Consider the following 8,948-nt stretch of genomic DNA (forward strand, 5'->3'; position numbering starts at 1 on the left):
AATCATTGTATACAAGTTCAGTAAAGTTAGCAATAAGTGACTTATATTTTAGACACAATAGTGCTTGTTTTTGCTCAATTTTGCTAACGAAAATAGTTCCAAACAAAGATCACAGCACTGTTTTGTGTCTCTGAGCAATGGACGGTGTTTACTTATTGAATGAATCAGCTTTTTGAAGAATTGGTTGATTAAATGATTCAATGATTCACTTATTAACACAGTCAAATGCTTTGTTCCTGAATGAATCAGCTGATTGAATGAATCGGTTGAATCTTAATGACTCACTCATTAACAGTTACTTGCTGCCACCTACTGGCGGTTTTAATTTCACATTTCGACTATTTTTTTCATGTTTTAAATCATTTCAAATATCAGTATTCAATGTTTTATGTTAAAAACAAAACATTATTTATCCATCTGTAACTGCAGGTTAAATGCATCCATGTCCCCTCTGAGCTACATTAAACTGTGTAAATACATCTAAATGCTATTACATCTGCTTTATTAAAATTATTACAAAAATATATAAAATTAAAAGTATTATCTAAAAATTATTAGATAAACTTATTGCACAACAGAGAGCAGAGTCAGTTCTCAATTTGTGCGCATTTTATGTTAATTTCGGCCGGGACTGGACGCGTAATGTACAGTCAAAAAAAAAAAAAAAACCCGAACCGGAACCGCGAGGTTTGTATTATGCTTACATCGCTACTGGACCACTACTTACACTACCACTTTGGCCAGCGAAATTTCGCTAATATGAATACACCTAAGGATTTAAAATGCTCAGTATAATCCACAGTATCCTACAAATAGGGAATTTGGGAAATTACTTTGGTTGCCGTCTTTTGTCTGCTATAATATGTAGGCTATAACATTATGAGAGTCGAATGTTTTAGTAAACACACAGGCCTCATTTATAAAAATGTGCGTACGCACAGATTTGATCTTAGTGTGCGTACGCTAAAATCCACGACAACGTTCATATTTATAAAAACGGTCTTTGACGTGGAAAAGTAGCCTACTTACCGCCACGTCAGGGTCCGAGCAAAGTCTTTCCTTGTGGCAAAGTTGGAGTACTGCAGCTATTTGAACATCTAAGCTGCAATAATAATAAAAGCGGTGTACGTGCAAGCACCGAATTCATCATAAACAACAAAGATGCAGTGTGAGAGATTAATTGTGCAGTGTAGTCAGATTTTTTTTTTAACGGGAGTTTTTGTGAGATTAAACTCACCTTTTTAGTAGCCTAATGTTGAGAGTTCTTTACTCGCTTTCTGCTTTAAGTTTATTTCTTGTTTTTTTTTTTTTACAAGAGAACTTGAAGAGAAGTCTTGATTTACTACTAATGCGTAATATATATATATATATATATATAAATGCATAAACGCATCTCCGACTGTTTTGTCTGTGTAGCCTATAAGAATAGGCCTGTCATTCAATAACGGTTTTAATATATTCTATTCAATAACATTGTTAACTGTTTTTATTTATAACATCTGCTGATTTGCTTCTGTGAAAATTAATAGAGACATCAGCCATAAACTTTATTTTTTTGTCATGTACATCAGTTATATTGTATAAAATGCACTATATATTTTTGTGTCAGTACATTAATGGCACATTTGAGCAGCATTAGTAAACTGTGTAAATAGCAAGTGATTTTAAAAGCAGGATGGCTCACTTTTTATAAGATGACTGAAAATTTTACTTGAATTCGTAGTTTTTTTCTTACTTTTGGAAACCTAATTGTTTTATAATTACTATTACTACTTTTATTATTATTATTATTATTATTATTTCTGTTGTTTCTAGAAGTAGGAATTTTGATCATAGTCAATAGAAAAAATATAACCACACACATTTTGACGGAGATCTGACACCAGTCAGCTGCGCACAATTTCAAGATCATTTGCGATTTATAAACGTCACATCTGGAATAGAGGCGTAGCCTACGCACGTGTTTTTGTGCGCACGTTCGTTTTCTCTGAACCGCACTTATGCACTTTTGAGAAATTATCTTAGAACAAATTTAGGACGGTTTATACGCAACATTTTATAAATGAGGCCCACGGTGACGTAAATGTACGTAGTTTATTTTGCAACTTTGGAGCCCCCAAGAGTTAAGTGGAAGTCCCACCTTTTTGTGCACGTTAAACATACTCCCAGAACCGACAGACGTTTAAGTGGGAGCGTGGATAAGAAACAGAAGCCATTCGCTTTATTAGAATTCAGTGAAACATTAGAATGATTTTGAAACTGATATTTCAAGGTTAAAAAACCCTACAAACAGTTGCTTTAAAAGCGCAGTTTTTGTCCTCTGTTGCTGAACACTTTCACTTTTTTAATAAAGTAATCATGTCAAATTAATTATGACTGCCATATTGGCCTGCACAAGATAAATAATGCACTATTTAACAAGTATTACATTCCTCTAGGTGTCAGCATCAGCAGCTGAAAGAAAAGCTCAATAATGAGCCTACACATATTATATTACATAAACACATAGGTTCATTCTCTATGTTCAACCAGTCCTGGCACACATTTGCTTTAAAATGTTAAAGCAGCTCAGTGACCTGAGTAAAGTCTTCTGGACATTTATTGCTCACAACATGGTACCCGTGGCCACACTTCCTCAGGATCTCCTGCAAAGGTTCACCGTTCTTTTGAATGTGCATTTCAATACTCCTGCCTCTTAACTCATCGCCCCACGTGAAGAGCACCAGAGTGTGTGACCACACCATGTCCCCAAGAACACCCAGATATTTCTCCATAGCACGTGCGTCCCGCTTGCTGAAAGAGTCCACTGGGACAACGAGGAGAAATATGTGATATCCAGGAGGGGCCAATATCACACTGCGCAGGATCTCCTGTTTCACCAGTCTGGTGTCAGCCAAGCCGAAGAGACTCCAGCCCGGAGTGTCCACTACAGCAAGCCTCACGCCGTCCACCCAGCCGAATCTCCTCACACACCGAGTCGTCTTCTTCCCGGGCTCAAACTCACTGCGTCCGAGGATGAGGTCTCCCACTGAGCTCTTACCAGCATGTCTTCGACCCAGCAACACAAGTCCCATCAGAGAACCACCCTCTGGATCGACTAGAAGACAGAAAAGTCAAATCAAAGGTAAGGTACATTCAGATGCTCACAATAAGCAGATCAAATTAATATGAATGAAAGTAGCATAATTTCCTGTTTCTGTCTTAAGGCTTTATTTTTTAACCACACCTACCTTGTCAAGTCATATAACACACTGATCGAGTTCAAATATATCTTAAGTGTCCATCAACTTACCATATGCTGTCTCAGTGCTCACTGCCATTCTTCAGTCCTTCACCCCAGTAAGAACTTAATTCCATTTAACACGCAGTGTTTTCAAAGTTTCAAAGTTCACTTCTCAGTTCTGTATTAAGTCATTTAGAGTGTGACGTACATGTTATGACAGGGAAGTATCAGTCGGGTCAGTTTAGTTATAGAAATATTATAGCCTATAAGGATTCAGAAGGCTGTGTGGTAACTTCCACAGATGAGGTACAAACTTGGGTCCCATCACTTTTTTTGTAAAGCAATAAAGGCACAAATTGTGTTCTTTAGAGCTACAGTTATTAGATAAGTTGTATAAGCTTTTATCTAATATAAAAGTAACTTAGCATGGTAAGTTAATAGATTTCTCTCACATACCTTAAAAATATTGATTTTGGTCTGCCCCACCTCAGAGGTCTCGACCTTATTGACTGTATTCAACAATTACAGCAGTCATAATTTTGACTTTAATCTGTTCAAATGACGTTCAAATCATTGTAGAAGAAATATGAAGATTTCTATTACTAGAAACTATATTTAGCTGTGCCTCACATTTTGTGCACAACAGATTACTGCATGATTTTCATAAAATTCTGACTTCGAAAGTAAAGTTACTTGGATATTACAACATGGACAGAAGACAAGTAAATAACGTCATTCCCTTTTTTACCAGTCTTGTTATTTTTAAAGGGGTCATATGATGCGATTTCAAGTTTTCCTTTCTCTTTGGAGTGTTACAAGCTCTTGGTGCATAGAGCTGTAATGTTGCAAAGACTAAAGTCTCAAATCCAAAGCGATATTCTTTATAAAAGTTAAGAGTCAGCCACACCTACCTAAAACGGCTCGTTCTAACACGCCCCCACATATCTACATCACAATGTGGGAAGATTTGCATAACGCCGCCCAAATGTTCACGCAAAGAAAGAAGGCGTAACTTTTATTCTCGCTGTAGTTTTGTTGTTGATTTGCCATGTCGTAAAGATGCTGTGTGCTTCGTTGTGAAAGCGAAACTACTTTGTTTGGTCTTTCAAAAGAGAACGATATCTGCTTCGTCATTCCTGGAGTTGATCTGTGCTGGTTGCTGAGGAAATACATCAACTTTGCGCTGTGGATCGCCGGATCGGCTTTTACCGTGGACGAAGCCGGAGTCTAGCCCGGGGTCGTCACATGTCCTTCCGGACGCTACGCGTAAAAAGACAGTATAAGTCATTATAATCCATAATTATGTCCCCACTGGATGCAACGAATGCCTCGTTTATAATGGGTTTTCATGTTTTTGAATCATCGCTCCGGCCTGACGGCATCATCACAATATGGTGAGGGGCGTAACATTTCCGTCTCACACTTGAGGTATTCGGCCAATCACAACGCACTGGATAGCTGGCCAATCACAGCACACCTCGCTTTTTTAGACCGATGAGCTTTGTAAAAATCGACGCGTTTCAGAAAGGCGGGGCATAGAGGAGAAACAATAATGTACAGTATGTGGAAAATAATGTGTTTTTTGAACCTTAAACCGCATAAACACATTTCATTACACCAAATACACAAAATAATGTTCTTTTTAGCAGCATCATATGACCCCTTTAACTAAACTAAAATCTTTTTTTTAATTGAAATAAAGCTGAAATAAAATATACAAATTAGATGGGAAAACTTAACAAAATAAAAGAAAATAAACTAAAAGTTACTAAAAATGAATACTAAACTTATTAAAACTAAACCTGAAATTAATATTAATAAAACAAAATTTAATACAAATGAAAAGCACAAATTAACAAAATGACTAAAACTTAAAATTTAGAATGAAAACTAAAAACAATAAAGATCATTCTGAATATTAGTATACCATAAATGTATAAATAATATTAAAACACTGGTATTCACATAAACTGAAGCGTGTACTGTATTTGTCTGCAACCATTCCAAGCCATTACCCAAATTATTTAAAGAATAAATTATCAAAACAAAAAATTTAATTATAAGAGATGTATATTTAACCGTAAATACAAGGCTGAATTCACAACCCTGTTACCCATTATATAAATATATATATATATATATATATATATATAAAAAACACAGGGTGTCCTAAGTTTTGGTAACAGGGTTATAAAAATGGCAAACAAAACAGTTTTCATATAATATTTAATAGCAAATAAACATTTTTCAAGCCCTATTTTGTAATCTTTTCTTTCATATGCCGCTGGTCATATGAATTGAAAAGCAAAGACAAAACACAATCTCATGAGAGGATTGTAACAGTTCATTCTTCTAAAATGTATTCATACATATATATTTTTACGTTGACTGCCACTGTGTGACTCGTATCACATTGTCTCCTGACCTGTAAGCATAAATAGATGCCGTTCTCTTACCTCTGTTAAATTAACTGACAACAGTAATGGGTCATTTTCAGCACCACTGTATATAGTACATTCTGTATATTGCATCATATATAAAAATATACAGATTTTCTTTTGCAAAACATTCTTTCCATATTGTTCAATGGCATGAAATCAAGGATCCATATACTGTCAGCATCATCTCTCCTCCCATCCTCTTATTCCATTCACAGCATTTCAAAGATCAGTAGCAGCCAAACTGAATAAAAGTCGTGCCACACACCGTTCTCTCACCACCACAGACTTTCACAACATTCTCCCGTGACTCCCTCAGGAAGTTGAGAAGAAAGTGGAGGTGAGAACAAAGCATACACAGAAAAGATGATGGGTGGGGGTGAATGGGACGAAAGATGGTGGAAGAGGTAATGAAAAGAACAAGGTGTACTGTAACAGGCCTGAACAGTGCAATTTCTTTAACTCCTCAACAGCCTGCTAGGGGGCACCTCAAACCGGTTCATCTCCCAGGATATCTGGAAGGACATGTACTTAAAAAATCATGAAGAAGATCCAAAACAAAAATCAAGTGAAAAAGTTTTTAATATTGAGGCGTTCTTGATCAAGAGGAAGGTGCATTGGGATGAGAGTTTGGTTGCAGTGCATAGAGAGACATCTGAGACGGAGCCACTTGGGTTAGTGCCTGATGACGAGATGCCCTGACACACACACGTACACACAGAGGCACGAGGACCCAGTATCCCCTCACTGCAGAACACAAGATCCAGGGGGCGTAGTTGGATCCACATCTAGGGGGTGGAGATGGGTGGGTTTAGGGATCAGGGGGTGGAGACGGGTAGGTTTAGGTATATGTAAGGTGGGAGGAGTTGGATCTGGATCCAACCTCGCCACCTGGATCTTGTGTTCTGCAGTGAGGACCATCTCCGAGGACCTCTTTAACACAGTGGAGTGTGAGAGGGCATTGTGTGCTCTTCTCCCGGTGGCCAGCAGAGAGCGATGTTCATCCTGCATTACAGCCCAGAGGAAGCAGCATAGTGTGTAATGTGTCTTCAGCCCAAAGGCTTCGAGTCCTGCACTTTATCTCTGTCCACAGTCCGTCTTCAGAGTCCCGCCTGCTCATAGAACAACACATAGGCGTCACTACTGCGAACTTGGCTGGCGGACATTGGCGTGACTCTGGAAGAAGAAATCCACACTCATAATTTGTTGACAATCAAATCTGGGATTAAAAATCTAACTGAAAATATAGTTTTAACATTTCAAAAAAATGTAACATGATAAAAAAAAGAATGAATAAGAAAAATTCAAGAATCTGCATTTCTAGGGGCAGATGATCAGGTGTTCATGAAGCTCAAGATGCTCTTTTGATCATTCTCAAATCATGCTGGAGAATACTAAGAAATTCTGCTAATTTTCTATTCAACATAAACTCAAATTTTGATGCTTTTAATATAATTTGTAATAAATAGTATTACATTAATATAACAATTAAAATGGTGAAATATCATCAAATTGTTCAGCCAATATAGTATAAAGAAGAATGTGTGTGTGTGTGAGATTAGCAGCGTTGAAGATGTGAGACAGGAAGCATTTTTAAGGAAGCGTGGGTGGCTGGGAGGGAGGTGAAGGAGCATGAGTGAGATAGGAGGTGGAGGATGGGATACAGGAAAATCACTGCTCTTTTGATCATTCTGAAATCATGCTGGAGAATACTAAGAAATTCTGCTAATTTTCTATTCAACATAAACTCAAATTTTGATGCTTTTAATATCATTTGTAATAAATAGTATTACATTAATATAACAATTAAAATGGTGAAATATCATCAAATTGTTCAGCCAATATAGTATAAAGAAGAATGTGTGTGTGTGTGAGATTAGCAGCGTTGAAGATGTGAGACAGGAAGCATTTTTAAGGAAGCGTGGGTGGCTGGGAGGGAGGTGAAGGAGCATGAGTGAGATAGGAGGTGGAGGATGGGATACAGGAAAATCACAGCAGTTAACAGGTGGAATGGAGCTCTGCTGACATGTTAACTGTCAGGATCACTTCCCTGAAAGCTAATGTCTCTACACAGTCATGCAAAAGGAAAGAAAGAGCAGGAGGGGAAGTAAAGCAAGTACCTAGAGTCGTTATACGTGTACCACTCCCCATTTTCAGGATTGCAACAGTACGCTGTGTAGTGGCCTCCCATAGTTGTGCCTGAGTGATTGGACACTGCATACAAGTTATATACTGCACTACCTGAAACAGAAAAATACATAAATAGTCAGGCTGGACCTAAATGCAAGATACAGTAGTTTAATTATATTAAACGTTAAATTATAACCAGGCCCAAAATACATCAGGACTCTTATTTTGAAATGTGTTTTATTACTTCTAGCTGGTCTTTCAAAAAGATGAGGGAGATCAAATATGTACTTTTACAACATCACCACCCATTACAATGTAAACACCATAAAGTAAACATTTTCATAATTCATTAACAGTACATGACTAAGCAATCACTCGGTATAAATGCATGGTGTTATATGACAGTGAACTGCCCTGAAACCGCAAGCATGTAGAACGTGCAAAAGCACCACATTTCTACTTTTAATATTTACAAGGAGCCGCTTCTCAACAATTACTGCATCTCTATACCCAAATTCAAGACCACCTAAAATTACATTTAAAACTTCCGCTGTACAATTGAATCAAATAATTTTTAAAATCTATTTATAAAATGAAAACCATTATTTATTTAAAACAAAACTCCTAGACCCTTACTGCTACAGGATATGATAATCACATTCTAGACCAGTGGCCGGTTGCATAAATTGCTTAGACTAGTCTTAAAAAGTTAGCCATCTAATTTATTTTCTTCTATTCTGGTCATAACTGTTTAAAGTCAGTTACTAAAATGTAGATTGGCCCAATTTTAATCAGAAAAGTGAGACTGATTATCTCTTGGCTAACTGCTAATTGGTCAAACTAGTTCTTAAGACACAGTCTTAACATAGTGTCTATGTTTATGCAACTGGTCCCTGGTCTTCAACTAAAATTGCTTGAGGTCCAGTAATGAACCCTCCTCACCAGCTGAGGTCCGGACAGTTATACCGTATTGGCCCGAATATAAGACAACCCTGATTATAAGACGACCCCCCTTTTTCCAGATGTACCTTCTGGAAAAAGGTTTGTTAAAAAACAAATCTTGCTTTTTCTCAGTAAAACACATTTTGTCTTCAATTATTTTCATATTGCATATTTTTCCTATTTTAATTTTTGTTTTGAAAGTATGGTAAAAACTG

The 8,948-nt window shown here is 37.0% G+C and overlaps 2 protein-coding genes across 2 annotated transcripts in view; both read right to left on the bottom strand.

Moving 5' to 3' along the window:
- Window positions 1-2,558: 2,558 nt before the first annotated feature.
- LOC107657544 (GTPase IMAP family member 4-like) lies at window positions 2,559-3,340 on the bottom strand. Its single transcript, XM_016445682.1, has 2 exons — window positions 3,293-3,340; window positions 2,559-3,097 (listed from the first exon to the last, which is right to left on the bottom strand). The coding sequence occupies exons 1-2, from the start codon at window positions 3,318-3,320 to the stop codon at window positions 2,559-2,561; spliced, it is 567 nt and encodes a 188-aa protein (XP_016301168.1). The 5' UTR covers window positions 3,321-3,340.
- Window positions 3,341-6,761: 3,421 nt separating this feature from the next.
- The window catches only part of LOC107657545 (ubiquitin carboxyl-terminal hydrolase 2-like), a gene marked incomplete at its 5' end in the record, with an annotated part of 11,332 nt that continues 9,145 nt past the window's right edge, over window positions 6,762-8,948 (bottom strand). Inside the window, 2 exons of the mRNA XM_016445683.1 lie at window positions 6,762-6,837; window positions 7,782-7,902. Coding sequence (XP_016301169.1) covers window positions 6,762-6,837; window positions 7,782-7,902 — 197 coding nt within the window. The remainder of the gene's footprint in view (window positions 6,838-7,781; window positions 7,903-8,948) is intronic.

The sequence above is a fragment of the Sinocyclocheilus anshuiensis genome, unplaced genomic scaffold (genome assembly GCF_001515605.1).
Source record: "Sinocyclocheilus anshuiensis isolate Anshui unplaced genomic scaffold, SAMN03320099.WGS_v1.1 scaffold255, whole genome shotgun sequence".
In the NCBI taxonomy this organism is placed as follows: Eukaryota; Metazoa; Chordata; class Actinopteri; order Cypriniformes; family Cyprinidae; genus Sinocyclocheilus; species Sinocyclocheilus anshuiensis.